A 16,376-nucleotide genomic window follows, 5' to 3' on the forward strand; every position below is an offset into this window, starting at 1 on the left:
TACCTAAACATTCGGTCATGCAACGATCAACGTTACTGCTGATTAGAGAACAATCATAGCCTACAAGAGAAAAAAACTTATCAAACCCAGCTTCACAGCATATTATCGTGAACGTTCCATTATTCACTCGTTTGAAGGCCATTGAACTTGTACGTCCACTTCCCCAATCTCATGTACCACCACCCCGCAAGACACCGAGCATAAACGTGCCAAGCGCGTCTAACCATCTACAAGCACCACGCAAAAGCTCCAAACTGCATCCAATCGAGTTGACCACGCTGATGTCGGGTTGGTTGGTGCTCCTATCTTGCACCGTGCGGAACTTAATTGAAAGTTGTTTGCACTCGCAAATGTTTCTTGCCGGTTGGTCCGTCGGTCGGTCGTCGTCCGATCCACCATATATGTACACGCATAAACCGATTCTAACCCAGACCGAAAACCGCAATACAAACAAAACTGTACTGCCGGTCGTCGTAGCTAGAATCGCAGGTTGTTGTTTTTGCCTTGTTTCACGCTGATTCAGGCAAAGGAAATGTTCGTCTATCCCGGCGGTGCGATTCTTGCTCGGTTTGATGCTGGCATTAAAAAGACATACGAGCCTAATTTGAACGATCAGTGAGTTAGTTGGCCTGGCTCTGCTCTCTGTGGTGTAGGTATTCCGTTCAATGCCAACCACATTAGCGCACTCGGGTATGATTGGTATGTTGCTGCCTGATGCCTTTTCGAGAGTACCTAGTCACTCTCCATTCGTCCTATTAGCACAGATCAGTATTTCACTGGCGTATCTAATGGGGGTGCCATGCTTCTGCTCAAAACTAACAATTATGGCATATAATTTCCATTAACTCCAGGAAATTTCTAATACTTATCTGAGAAACTATTTTCAAGTATCTTTGGAAAAATTTTAAGAGTGTGGAAATCAAACTAAAATATTAACGTCGCTTTTTAAACAATCCTTACTATGCCACTGTAATCCATATCTATTACCGACCGCACTGAAAGTCATAGCAAGTATAGCGAAGGACTCCTACTTCTAAGTTTGAAAAGAGGAGTTTTTTTCTCCTCAGTCAACACAACGCTTAGAAAGCAATATTCCTAACATGAATACTAACAGTTTTGCGGAAAAGAAACTTGTCCTAAATCAGGAAACAACTCTCATTTAAGTCTGTCACATTAATCGTTCTATTGCACACCAGCGCACGATTCCGATTTCCTACTCCGATCATCTTCCTGCTTCGGTCATTAAATATTCACTAACGGGTTCACCTTCTCTCCGCCTCTCTTTTCAGATAACTAACGGACCCAGCTGCAGTTGAATCCAGAAACAGATTTCTTCCACGTGTGTGCTACACGATAGCCTTACTGTAACCGATGTCAATTACTCGTAGTTAGCGAAAACCCAACGTAATCAATTATTCGACTTAGCTAAGACGAGTCCTCGTGCTTCCAAAGCGATCCAGAGAAAACTACCTTACCAGTGAGCCTGCCTACTTAGGAAAAAAAGCCAAATAAACCCCCCACACATACCAAAATGTCATCCGCGATCAATGGCACGGCTTCGGCCAACTACTGGGACTACATCTTCACGGATTTGGCCGATCCGCGGACGAACCATTGGCCCCTCATATCGTCCCCGGTGCCCGGTTTGACCATCATTGCAAGCTATCTGTACTTTGTGCTCAACTTCGGTCCCAAGTACATGGCCAACCGGAAGCCGTTCCAGATGCAGAAAACCCTAGTCGTGTACAACTTCATCCAGGTGCTGGTCAGTGTGTTCCTGTTCTATGAGGTGAGTACATAGTATATTGCGATGAGATGTAAGGGTATCTTATGAGGATACATACATTTATTTGTTCAACATCATTAAGACAAAACATAATCAACAATAGTGCGCCACAATACTCGGTTTGTGGCTGCCGCTCTCCATCCTCGGTCGCGCCCAATGCTCGCCAAGTCACGCTCCACCTGGTCCGCCCATCGTGCTCTCTGCGCTCCACGCCTTCTTGTGCCAACCGGATCAGTTGCAAACACCAGCTTTGCAGGGTTGTTGTCCGGCATTCTTGCTACATGCCCTGCCCACCGTATCCTTCCGGCTTTGGCCACCTTCTGGATGATGGGTTCGCCGTAAAGTGCAGAGAGCTTGTAGTTCACCCTTCTCCGCCACACACCGTTCTCCTGCACACCGCCGAAGATCGTCCTTAGCACGCGTCGCTCGAAAACTCCGAGTGCTTGCAGGTCCTCCTCGAGCATGGTCCATGTCTCGTGCCCGTAAAGGATCACCGGTCTTATTAGCGTTTTGTACATGGTGCATTTGGTGCGTGGGTGAATCTTTTTCGACCGCAGTTTCTTCTGAAGCCCGTAGTAGGCCCAACTTCCGCTGATGATGCGCCTCCGAATTTCACGGCTCACGTTGTTGTCAGCCGTCAGTAAGGATCCGAGGCAGACGAATTCCTCCACCACCTCGAAAGTATCCCCGTCTATCGTAACATTACTACCCAGACGGATCCGGTCGTGTTCGGTTCCACCTACCAGCATGTACTTTGTTTTTGAGGCATTCACCACCAGTCCGACCTTTGCTGCTTCGCGTTTCAGGCGGGTGTACAGTTCTGCCACCGTTCCAAATGTTCTAGCGATAATGTCCATGTCGTCCGCAAAGCACACAAATTGACCGGATTTAGTGAAAATCGTTCCCCGGCTGTTGAGCCCGGCTCGTCGTATCACACCTTCCAGAACGATGTTGAAGAGTAGGCATGAGAGTCCGTCACCTTGTCGCAGTCCCCGGCGAGATTCAAATGAACTAGATAGTTCACCCGAAACCCTTACGCAGTTTTGCACACCGTCCATAGTTGCTTTAATCAGTCTAGCCAGCTTCCCAGGAAAGCCGTTTTCGTCCATGATTCTCCATCGCTCTGCGCGGTCGATACTGTCGTATGCCACTTTGAAGTCGATGAACAGGTGATGTGTTGGGACCTGGTATTCACGGCATTTCTGGAGAATTTGCCGTACGGTAAAGATCTGGTCCGTTGTCGACCGGCCGTTGATGAAGCCGGCTTGATAACTTCCCACGAACTCATTCGTTTTAGGTGACAGACGACGGAAGATGATCTGGGATAGCACTTTGTAGGCAGCATTCAAAATAGTGATCGCCCTGAAGTTCTCACATTCCAAATGGTCGCCTTTCTTTTGAATGGGGCAGATTACCCCTTCCTTCCACTCATCCGGTAGTCAGATCCTGACTATCAGCCGATGCAAACAGGTAGCCAACTTTTCTGGGCCCATCTTGATGAGTTCAGCTGCGATACCATCCTTACCAGCTGCTTTGTTGGTTTTGAGCTGGTGAATGGCATCCTTAGCTTCCCTCAGCGTTGGTTCATTTCCGTCCTCCGTTGCACTGGCATCGTCGCTTTCTCCGTTGCCGTGGGCTCCCGTGCTTACGTTCTCCACGCCTTTCAGGTGCTGATCGAAGTGCTGCTTCGACCTTTCGATCACCTCACGTCCGTCCGTCAAGAGGCCTCCATCCTAATCCCTGCACATTTCGGCTCGCGGCACGAAACCGTTACGGGATACGTTGAGCTTCTGGTAGAACTTCCATGTTTCTTGGATACGGTACAGCAATTCCATTTCTTCGCACTCCGCTTCTTCCAGGTAGCGCTTTTTCTCCTGGAAGAGGCGGGTCTGCTATTTCCAGCCAGCAATGACCTTATGGGTATTTTTTACGAACAGTGGTGGCTTTCACGATCATACTAAAATCATCATTAGGTGTTGTCTATGGTAATACCCTCTGAATCTGTTTGATTTTGACTTAAATTCAAACTAATGTCGAATGCATTAAAAATTCCTGAATAATAGTGTTTATTTTTTCAAAATGTCTGTTCTTTCAAGAACTCCTACAGAAGAATTCAAGTATTCCTACTTTAAGGTTTCCTGTAAGGATTTCTATATGAATTCAATCATGAATATCTGAAAAGATTATTTCAAAAAAAAAATCGTAAAAATAGTTCTGATGCGATTTCCGCCATGATGCGTATCCTTAGAAAATAAAAAAAAAAACAAAGATTTCCCCAAGTATTGCTCTAAAAATTCCTCAATTATTTTTAAACGGTTCTTCCTGAAACTGAACTTCTTCCTAGATTTTCTTAAGAATTTATTCATAGATTTCTTAAGGAACTCCTCCATGAACTCTGAACACTTCCGGAATTCCTCCATAGATTCCGCTAGCGTTAACTTCAGGAATTCTTTCATTTATTTTCAGGAAGCCCTTCAAGGGTTTTTTTCATGGATTTCTTTATGGATTCAAGCAGAGATGATCCACCCAACCAACAATGCGAATATGTATAAACGTCAACAAGGCTCTCTCAATACGCCTTGAAGCTGCGTACCTGCATTACTGCTTCTATACAAGCCTTATTCTTCATCACACCAACGAGCCTTAACTCAAAATGACTGACAGATCTCAGGTCATATTGACAGATGTAACATGAGCTTGAAAAGGACGGGAACAAGATCGATAAAGTAGAATATATGATCCGTCTTTTTCGTGCATGTGTGTGGTCTGTCAAAATGACCTGTGAAGTGTCAAACATTTTCATGGCTAGCTTTGTTGGTGCAATGAAGAATACCAATGAATCTGGCGAACTTAGTCAACATTCACATGCTGTGCAAGCGGCTTCTTTGTCACCAAATCAAAGCTTTTTCTCTGCTCTTATGTAACCTTACTTACCTTACCGGTCAGGCTAAGGCCGGGGTGGCCTCTGCTGTACATAGTAGCCGCCTCCATTCCACTCGGTCCATGGCTGTTTGTCTCCAGTTCCGCACTCTGCGTAGGGTCCGCAGGTCGTCCTCCACTTGGTCGCTGCGCTCCACGTCTTCTTGTACCGGTCGGATGACTCTCGAGAACCGATTTAGTCGGGTTGCTATCCGACATCCTGATGACGTGACCCGCCCACCGTAGCCTCCCGATTTTCGCGGTATGGACGATGGTTGGTTCTCTCAGCAGCTGATGCAGTTCGTGGTTCATTCGCCTTCTCCAAGTCCCGTCTTCCATCTGCACTCCGCCGTAGATGGTACGCAACACCTTCCGTTCGAAAACTCCAAGGGCGCGTTGGCCCTCTGCACGTAGGGTCCATGTTTCGTGCCCATAGAGGACGACCGGTCTAATCAACGTTTTGTAGATGGTTAACTTCGTGTTACGGCGAACTTTATTCGATCGTAGAGTTCTGCGGAGTCCAAAGTAGGCACGATTTCCTGCCACAATGCGCCTCTGAATTTCTCTGCTGGTGTCGTTGTCGTCGGTCACCAGTGAGCCCAAGTACAAGAATTATTCAACCGCCTCGATTTCATCACCGTCGATATGAATTCGGGGTGGCGGGCGCGGTGATTCCTCCCTGGAGCCCTTTCCCGACTAGATGGACATTACAAAATTATAACAAGCTGTGTTATTTTGTTACAATAAATTTTTATAACAAGGGTTGTTATAAAACATGTACCGTTAGTAGTTAAAATAACAAAAATTCTAACAAAATTCCCACTGAAAAGAACAAAAATGTATTAACTTGTGTTATGATCATAACAAAAATATTACAAATTTTGTTCCATGAAATATGATAGAATATAACAAAATTATAACAAATTGTGTTATAATTTCTTTGACACCAATTAGGGTTAATTTTTATACTCATTTTTTGGGTGAATATTTTTAAGTGTGTTTTTCTATTTTAAGAAAAAAGTAAGTAACATAAAAAATAGTTTCCAGAACGTTATAAAATTTTTGGGTCCGAACGGGATTTGAACCAAGACATCTACCATCGGTAGCAATCTGCCCGACTAGAAGATCATAACAAAAATATATCATAATTATATCTCATTGTGATATGACTAACAAATTATGTTATAATTTTGTTATGACATGGGTTGTTTATTACTTTTTCGAACTAAATTATAACAAAATATATTATAATCTTTTGTAACTAATTTTGTTATAAATGATTCAAAACAAATTCTGTTAAAACTTTGTTATTTTTACAACAGAATAAAATGATTCGTTGGAAAAATAACACAATTATATCAGAATATGAAATAATTTTGATTTTAAATACATTACAAAAAATAAAAATAAAAATATTATGTATTCGTTTTTTTGTTTGTTTTTTTTTTACTGCGCAGAATGGCGGAAGCGTATCCGAGTACTCTCAAAACTAAAAGGTACTCTTATTTTTCCAACTTTGAACCGAACTTCGACTCGTTAAAATAAGAAACTATTTTTATTATTGATTATGCGAATAGAACGGTTTTGTCATGCGGTATTACCAAAAGTACAAATTTTCTGGAACATGTCCTTATACTATTGAGCGGCCCAGATGCAAAGTGACCATTTTGAGCTGAGCATATAAAAAAAACTTCAGATTTCAAGCTCCCAGGAACATTTTTAAGATTATTTTTATGATGATTTGAAAAATTCCAATATATCAGAGAAAATTCGGTTTATTTTTGAAACTCCATACATTTTGTATGGGATGAAAAATTGATGAAAAACTTCAAACCTCATTTACTCAAAAGTGGGGTTTTGTCACTTACATCCCTTTGTTTCTAACCCCCTCTATTCTAATATCGGAGTTGGAGTAGTTGGAGCGTATTGAAAAGACATGGTCTCTCGGGAAACATGTTTCGTAATGATTACTTTAAAATCAATGAACACGTACTGTATAGTAGCAAAGGTTTATTGGCTGGGACTCTTATTTAATTTGCACATCTTCCGGCAAATCTTCCGGAGTTAGATTTAAGTGCAATAAAAGCAACATGAATAATTTCACAGTATTTGTGCAGTAGCTATATATCCCGCTTCAAGTTAGATTTGACAATAATGTTTACATCCAACAAGCCGTGTTGGTATACAAACAGTTTCTTTAGTACAGCTTCTAGCTGTAATGATATCGCATAACGGCCTTCAAGGCGCTGCTGGTTTGTGGATTTGTTAGTATTACGAATTGTACTATATATTAGCAGCTGTTTCGTTAATGGGAACTCCTATTATGTTTGTTCATGTTTTCACATCTTTTGGTGTTCCCGTATTTGATATTTGCATTTCGAATGCCCACAGCAATAATTATTACTTAATTTATCTTCTTAAGTTTATTGACTGCTGCATCATATTATTGATGATGATGATGATGATGATTGAGTACTCACCATCAGCGCAAGGATTACCTATATGTCATATTAACAGTACTGCTATTCTAACTTCTAATTATAACGTCAAAAAGTACCGAACAGACTATGTATTAAGAAGTAATGGATGTTATTGAGCGTGGAGATAGCAAATGCGGTACTAAATAATCCTAAACAATACAAGTGTGAATGATAATTCTGCTCAATTGATCACTGCATTTCTCTACTCAAACTTTTTTTTTTATTACGACCTATTATCATTTGACCATATTTGCTTTGACATTATATCAACTTTTTCATTTCCAAAAATAATCTAAATCTTAGAATAAAACTAAATAGCATCTGCAAAAGTTATCATATCAGCCTATGATATAATTGTGATCAATTAAAACAAAGCCACATTTTACGCTCACGTAGGTACGTGTATGATCGTCGGTCTTACAGCGCAAAGAAAAAAAAAACCAAATTCAATCATCACCGTCCGTAAAGAATCACGACTACAGCAACTTTGACGCCGCCAGAAAGCACCCCATGACGAAGCTCAATCATAAATAGTCGACTGGCTATTTTTTGTCGTTCTCTTTGTTCAACAATAACGACGACGGGCCATGCGCACGCCACCACTGTTATTAGTGTTTCAGTGCGCATGTCTGCGCACCGCGATAGGGATGTTGGTAAGAGAGAGAGGTTCATTGTTTGATCTTGCATTCAAATCTCTGTTTTGTTCTGCGACTGACAAACAAGAGATGGGAGAATAGGGAAACTGGCAATACGTGGAACCAGTAAAGCTTCTTTCATTGCTCGCTTCAGGTGCTGTGATAGCCTCATTGGTAAAGGCGACTGATATCTAGCAATGGTAGGATTATTGGTTGAATTCCCGTCCGGGTATGTATGTTTTATAATGAACTAGTTTTTTTGCGTGCCCTATTATTTTCTAAAAATAGAATAACACACTCAAAATAATTACCCAAAAAATGAGTATAAAAATTAGTTTTTACCCTAATTGGTGTCAAAGGAATTATAACACAATTTGTTATAATTTTGTCATATTCTATCATATTTCATGGAACAAATTTTGTAATATTGTTGTTATGATTATAACACAAGTTATTACATTTTTGTTCTTTTCAGAGGGAATTTTGTTAGAATTTTTGTTATTTTAACTACTAACGGTACATGTTTTATAACAACCCTTGTTATAAAAATTTATTGTAACAAAATAACACAGCTTGTTATAATTTTGTAATGTCCATCTAGTCGGGTGGCGCCTCTGCCAATGAGGCCATCACGGCTCTTGAGGAGAGCGGTGATAAAAGCTTTATTGGTTCTACCTACTGCCAGCTCCGTCATTCAAACCTTGTTTGTCAGACGTACACGAGAGGGGTAGTATGACGTCACATTGAGCTCGTTGACACATAATAGACTTGATTTGTCGATAGAGATCTTGTTTTAATCGATCACAATTACATCATACGCAGATATGATAACAACTTTAGATATAATTTAGTTTTATTCAAACTTTTATTTTGTTTTAAGCAATGAAATGAAATCCATCACATAAGTGATCATCCATTAAGTATATCGTCACGTTTAGAGGAGGCAGGGAGGGTTGAAAATTTCCAATTTTAGCGTGACGTACTTAACCCTTCAGGAGGCGCGCCGTTGGAAAAAGTATAACACCACCAAAAAAGCTCACTCGTCGAATACGGCGCGAGCTCGGTGCAGTTTCAGGATCAAACTGGCGCGCGTCCAGAAAGATTAATGGATGCTCCCTAAGGTCGAAACAAAATATGTTGAATAGGGTGGCCCACACTTATATGAAAAACAAAAATTTCGAAAAATACCAAGTCTTACCTCCTCAATCAGTTGTTTTGAACTCCCAGAAGCTACGTTCAAAATTTGAGCAAAATCGGTTGAGCCTAAGGGGGCGCTCAAAACGGTTGAAGTTTGTATGGGAAAACTTGGTAGGTGACTATATGTCAGAGAACTTTGTCGAAGACCGCAGTGGGATCCGACGGCTGTGAAAAAAGTTATACCCTACGCAAAGTGAGGCAAAGTATTGAGATTTCATTATTGATATTATTCCTTTACATTAGACCTGTTCACTTTTTTTGACCTACCCGTGTCACATCAAATTATTAATCCACATGCAAAAACAAGTCTTCAGTCCAAAATTGAGCCAAATTGATAAAGGTTTAGAGGTGTATCAAATCGATTTTGTGTTTTTTCGAGCATTTTCACGAAAATGTACTCCAATATCCAGAAAATTGCACCGAAAAGGTACAGAAAATACCGTTAAAATATAGTTGGAACAACACTCTACAACTTTGCCGAAGACACTACGGTGTTTAAATTGCTTATTTCAAAGTTATTCAACAATTTTCGTTAAAAAATCGCGAAAAAATACAATATTTTTACGGTTTTTCATATAAAAGTCATGTAAATTTACATTGTTTTAAGTGACTAATTTAATTAGCTATTGCTCCTATGTGTTACGAACATTTCGTCCATACATCATTTTAGTGTAGGAATTCGTTTTCATTGACTAATTATCAAAAGTTTGTCACGTTGATACTAAAAATCGCATAGAGTTGCCAGCACAAAATTAAACAAAGTTACCCATGATTGGAACGTCATTACATTTCTTTGTCGCATCTGCATCAGTTTCAATTTGGTGTAGATGGTTGAGCATGAGACTGCCGATTCGAAGATTCAAGGTTCGAGCCCTGGAAAAGGATTTTTTGTAATTGCGTTGCGTTTTCCCCTACTTTTCACTCGCGGTTGTAACGTTGAAACGGCCTACTTTTCTTCACTAAAACAAAAGTGCCGAAAAGTACTGCTTTTCGGCACTCTTAAGAGTGCTGAAAAGTAGCACTTTTCGGCACCTTTGCCAGAGCCCACTTTTCGATAACTTTCGAGGCTACCGTAGACACAGCTGCTACTTCTACATCCTCTAATGAGCTCGAATCTGAATCATGACTATCCAGATTCAGATTAAGACTGCAGATCAGGCGTAGAAGCAGCAGCTGAAGCTACTTTTGCTCTTGCCCATGGTGCGGTTGCGGTACGACGACGACGACGGGAGTTTGCAAATTTGTGACACCTACCCTATCATAGCCTACCTGATCAAACAAAAGCACCACGCTGACGCGCATGAATGCTGCCACGTGGTTCGTATTGATACATGTACGTGTAGCAAGATTATACCAAGGATTATTTACACTGGATGGGTATTTTTTTGCAATTACAAAAAAACTTTGTATGCAACTCGTTGCAAAACTCGATTTTTTCAGCACTCGTCGTATTTATCCAACTCGGCAAGCCTCGTTGGATAAATGTACGACTCGTGCTGAAAAAATCATCATTTTGCAACTTGTTGCATAAATAACTATTTTGCGTCTCGATCCAGCTATAAGTTAATGAGACTACACTCTACATCTCATTGCAATGTGGCATCATAGCCTTGTTTCGAAACCGTAGAGTGCATAGTAAGAATGAAGTTTCCCTTAATCGTGTAGTTTTAGTTGTGTAGCTTGTGGCTAGATAGATGCAAGTAATCTCCACAGTTGTATGATAAATTTTGCATCCAGAAGCAGTTCCATCATCGTATTGAATTGTTTTAGCTAAATTTATCGGTATCAAACAGATGCCCAATATTTCGTCCAGCTGATCTCGTCGACACGATTTCTTGTCAACAAGTAAACTAAATATCTAGCTAGTCCTGGAATGGGCTTAATTGGCAGGTCCCGATCATCATTATTTGGGAGATTGCGTGTAAGTCATGGGCCATGGCTCATGGCAGATTCATCATCCTAACTGCTACAAAGAAAGAAAAAAAGTTTATTATGTATTTGAGCTTGAACCTGGGACCTTCTGATCCGCAGGCTCGAGCCTTATCATCTGCGCCATTTCTGATACTTGAATCAAAAGACATTAGAATACGATGGCATGACGTCTTAATCATGGGTAACTTTGTTTTAATTCATGCTGGCAACTCTACGCGATTTTTAGTATCAACGTGACATACTTTTGATAATTAGTCATTGAAAACGAATTCCTACACAAAAAAGATGTATGGACGAAATGTTCGTTACACAAAGGAGAAATAGCTAATTAATTTAGTCACGTAAAATAATGTAAAATTACATGACTTTCATATGTAAAATCGTAAAAATATCGTGTTTTTTTCGTGATTTTTCAACTAAAATTATTGAATAGCTTCGAAATAAGCAATTTAAACACCGTAGTATCTTCGGCAAAGTTGTAGAATATTGTACTAACTATATCCTAACGGTATTTTCGGCACCCTTTCGGAGCAATTTTCTGGATTAATGGGTAAATTTCTGTGAAAACGGTTAAAAAAACACAAAATCGATTTGATACACCTTTTAATCTTTATCATTTTGGCTCAATTTTGGACTGAAGACTTGTTTTTGCATGTGGGTTGATAATTTGATGTGTCACGGAGAATCGGAGGAAAAAAGTTTCAAAGTGAACAGGTCTACTTTACATGTATTGGAAAAATAACAATAAAGTTTATCCTCACTTTTCCTAGGGTATATCTTTTTTCACAGACGTTGGATCACTTTGCGGTCTTCGACAAAGTTGTTTGGCATATAGTCACCTACAATAATACCAAAGGGTTTGATTATTGAACGCTTACAGCGCCACCTAGCGGCAGAATTCAAAAACTTAAAATTTCTGCATACATTTGGCCAAGTTTTCCCATACAAACTTCAAGCGTTTTGAGCGCCCCCTTAGGCTCAACCGATTTTGCTCAAATTTTGAACGTAGCTTCTGGGAATCCAAAAAAACTGATTGAGGAGGTAAGACTTAGCATTTTTCGAAATTTTTGTTTTTCATATAAGTGTGGGCCACCTTAATGTTGAATAAATTCCATGATTAACTGAGCAGAATTAGTAACATAGAGGGCATTTTTTAATGATAATAATTATTTAATTCCACTTTTGCTCTCCACGTTCAATAACATTCACTACTCGGTATACTTTATTAATTTCATCAGTGAGCAGTGGTACTGTTTTGGTATTTTCTGTAATCGATCTCATGTTTTCGTGTGTAGAGAGAGATACGTCATTTGTATAAAATTCAAGTCAAAAGTATTGCAAGTTCCATGTAACGGAAGAATTGTTAATCTAGTCGGAAATTACAGCACATGCAATACATCGTTTTAGACAGGGTGACTTTGGGTATTATCAGCAGGTTTGTTATTTTCGTCATAAGGGTTTTGTCGTCTGCATTGCCTTAAACTTGCTCACGCAAAAAAATGCCGCATATTTAAAATTATGAAACGTATAGTTGATTATCAAACTCCAAAGCTATATTTCTTTGTTCTTACTTAGAGTTTATCGATATCAACCGAAAAAGATTTTTCAAAAAACTCATCAAAATTGTTGTTAGAAAAGCTTTTTTTTAATAATGTTTGCTTCATGTTTCATTTTGTCAACCCGAGTTTCCTTCAAAATTATACACTGTTAAAAAATACGTATTTTGGGAATTGGAGTTTTTGTGCTAAAATATGTTTTTATGAGTAAAACAAGTTTTTTCTGTGTTACTTTTTTCACAAAGTCCATTTGTTTTCTTACCATATTTGTTCGGACACTTTTTCTCTAATACGAAGTGTTTCCGTATAACAGTTTTTCAAGAACATTCATGTCAAAAACATTCGTTCATCCCAAAAGTTACTCTCGAAAACAAACGATCTTTTCTCACGTAAAATCACTTATACTGTTATTGCTGAATATGTTTGTCGTTTACCGATTTCGCGCAGATTTGCTATATAGTGGATTCACTTCTACACGACTTAGAGACGAACCAGCCAAGGGCTGAAAGTCCCTCTAATAAAGACAAATCAATCAATCAATTCTACACGACTTTCTCTACGCTGCTTTTCCACAGTTTCGAAGTTACGCGAAGTTCATTAGAGAAGCTTTTTCTTTCCTGTTAGCCTTTTTCTCCACCGGCCCTCCAATTTCTACTAGAGAACGCTACAAAAGCTGCCACATTACAAAATAAACTGTATAAAAGCAACGGTTTTGTTGGTTGGATTCTTATTCGATTGGAATATCATCCAGCAACTATTCCGGATTTGCATTTAAGTGCAATAAAAGAATCCCAAAAAATTAAAAAAACAGATACCTGTGAATCATTTGATTTGCAGATATATATCCAGCTTACAGTTTATTTTTATAGAAAGCCATGTTGATATTACAAGAGTTTTTTTACTACAGCTTCTAGCTATAATGATATCGCATAACGATAGCTTCAGAACACTACTTGTATGTGAATTTGGTAGATTAAAACTAAATGATAACAAGTTCTGTTACTTTTTTCATACGAAAAGTGACGCCGTCCACAAATTACGTATCGCTCAAGGGAGAGGGTGAAGTACAATCGAGCGATACGGTCAATACAAAAACTTTAGGACTTTCATACTAAAAAGTGTACCGGAAGAGGACAGGGAGCTAAAACATGACGATTTTAGCGTTGCGTTATAAATGAATGCTACCTATGTTATACGTTTTGTTTTTAATCTTTTGGTTCGAATGGTCATTATTACAAAAATGATCAAACTTTTAGGCGTCGATACAAAAATCCAGCAAATTTTGAAATTATTTTGTTGCAAAAATCATAGCAAATATTATAATAAATCTGTTACCAAATCATGTTATAGGCAATTATTTTAATATGCATAATGTAACAAATTTGGTTATATACCTGTTTGAATAAATAATACAAGTTTTGTTATAGTTTTGTTTCTAAAATAATAACAAATTTTGTTACAATGTTGTTATGTTCATTCATATATAAGAATCCTTACAACAAAATTATATCAAATTCTGTTATTTCTAAAAACGGTTGTTATAATTTTGTTATTATCTTGTTAGGTGCTTCTGGTCGGGTTGCCATCATGTGCTTTGTCTTCGACACATTAATGACTAATCCGATTCGCCTGGCTTCACTCTTTAGTCGGATGTACGTTTCCGCCATCGTCTCAAATTTACGAGCAATAATATCAATATCATCGGCGAAACCAAGCAGCTGAACGGACTTCGTGAAAATCGTCCCACTCGTGTTTATTTCCGCTCTCCTTATTACACCCTCTAAAGCAATGTTGAATAGCAAGCACGAAAGATCATCACCTTGCCGTAACCCTCTGCGAGATTCGAAAGGACTCGAGAGTGTCCCTGATACTCAAACTACGCACATCACTCGATCCATCGTCGCCTTGATCAACCGTATCAGTTTATCCGGGAATCCGTATTCGTGCATAATCTGCCATAGCTGTTCTCGATCGATTGTATCATACGCCGATTTGAAATCGATGACCAAGTGATGTGTGGGCACGTTGTATTCGCGGCATTTCTGCAACACCTGGCGGATGGCAAACATCTGGTCCATTAGAGCGCGTTCACCCATAAATCCAGCCTGATATTGCCCCACGAACTCTCTTGCAATCGGTGATAGACGGCGGTATAAAATTTGAGAGAGTATCTTGTAGGCAGCGCTCAGTAGTGTGATTGCGCGGTAGTTCCCGCAATCCAACTTGTCGCCCTTTTTGTAGATGGGACACACGATACCTTCCATCCATTCCTCCGGTAATACTTCCTCCTCCCAAATCTTGGTAATGACCCAATGTAGTGCTCTCACCAGTGCTTCTCCGTCGTATTTTAGAAGCTCGCTTGGTAGTTGATCTGCTCCAGCGGCTTTGTTGTTTTTCAATCGGCCAACCTCCTCCTCAATCTCTTGAAGGTCAGGGGCCGGAAGTCTTTCGTCCTGTGCACATACTCCTAGATCTGTTACCACGCCACCTTCGGTACTTGCAACGTCGCTATTGAGGTGCTCATCGTAATGCTGCCGCCACCTCTCGACCACCTCACGCTCGCTCGTGAGAATATTCCCGTGATTATCTCGGCACATGTCGGCTTGTGGCACAAAGCCTCTGCGCGAGCGGTTCAGCTTCTCGTAGAACTTTCGTGTGTCCTTAGCGCGGTACAGCTCTTCCATCGCTTCGCGATCTCGTTCTTCCTGCTGGCGCTTCTTCATCCGGAAGACTGAGTTCTGCCTGTTCCGCGCCTGTTTGTAACGTGCCTCATTCGCTCTCGTACGGTGTTGCAGCATTCTCGCCCATGCTGCATTCTTCTCGTTTTTCAACTGTTCACATTCGCCGTCGTACCAGTCGTTTCTGTGATTCGGAGTCGCGAAGCCTAGTGCTGTAGCCGAGGTACTACCTATGGCGGATCGGATGTCCCTCCAGCCATCTTCAAGTGTAGCTGCGCCAAGCTGCTCTTCCGTTGGTAGGGCCACTGCTAACTGCTGCGTGTAGTCTTGAGTCACTTCTACGTTACGAAGTTGCTCGATGTTGAGCCGCGGCGTTCGACTTCGACGCGTGGTGATAACTGTCGAAAGTTTTGAGCGCATGTAAACAGCGACTAAGTAGTGATCCGAATCTATATTCGCACTGCGGTATGTGCGGACGTTGGTTATATCTGAGAAGAATTTACCGTCGATTAGAACGTGGTCGATTTGGTTTTCTGTTTGATGGTCGGGGGATCTCCAGGTGGCTTTGTGGATTTCTTTGCGGGGGAAGAAGGTGCTTCGGACTACCATACCACGGGAGGCTGCAAAGTTTACGCATCGCTGGCCGTTATCATTCGATACGGCGTGCAGGCTGTTTCGCCCGGTTACCGGTCTGTACATTTCCTCCCTTCCTACCTGCGCGTTCATGTCGCCGACAACGATTTTCACGTCACGCGGCGAGCAACCATCGTATGTTTGCTCTAACTGCGCGTAGAACGCTTCTTTCTCGTCATCGGGTCTCCCTTCGTGTGGGCAGTGGACGTAAATGATGCTGTAGTTGAAGAAACGGCGCTTAACTCTCAACATGCACATCCTTGCGTTGATCGGCTGCCACCCGATCACACGTTGTCGCATCTTGCCCAACACTATAAATCCTGTTCCCAGTTCATTGGTGGTGCCACAGCTTTGGTAGAAGTTTGCCGCTCGATGCCCGCTTTTCCACACTTTCTGTCCAGTCCAACAAAGTTCCTGCAACGCCACGATGTCGAAATTGCGGGGATATAATTCGTCGTAGATTATCCTGTCACGTCCTGCGAAACCTAGTAACTTGCAATTCCATGTTCCAAGTTTCCAATCGTAGTCCTTATTTCGTCGCGTGGGTCTTTGCCGATTGT

At 40.7% G+C, this 16,376-nt stretch overlaps 1 protein-coding gene across 2 annotated transcripts in view; it reads left to right on the forward strand.

The window, feature by feature from the left end:
- Positions 1 to 16,376, forward strand: part of LOC109622323 (elongation of very long chain fatty acids protein AAEL008004) — a 106,457-nt gene that overhangs the window by 87,228 nt on the left and 2,853 nt on the right. For both annotated transcript variants that reach the window (XM_029876720.2, XM_062849470.1), the window contains one exon: positions 1,290 to 1,789. In XM_029876720.2, coding sequence (XP_029732580.1) covers positions 1,532 to 1,789 — 258 coding nt within the window. In that variant the 5' untranslated portion in view covers positions 1,290 to 1,531. The remainder of the gene's footprint in view (positions 1 to 1,289; positions 1,790 to 16,376) is intronic.

Source organism: Aedes albopictus, chromosome 2 (assembly GCF_035046485.1).
Source record: "Aedes albopictus strain Foshan chromosome 2, AalbF5, whole genome shotgun sequence".
Taxonomy (NCBI): Eukaryota; Metazoa; Arthropoda; class Insecta; order Diptera; family Culicidae; genus Aedes; species Aedes albopictus.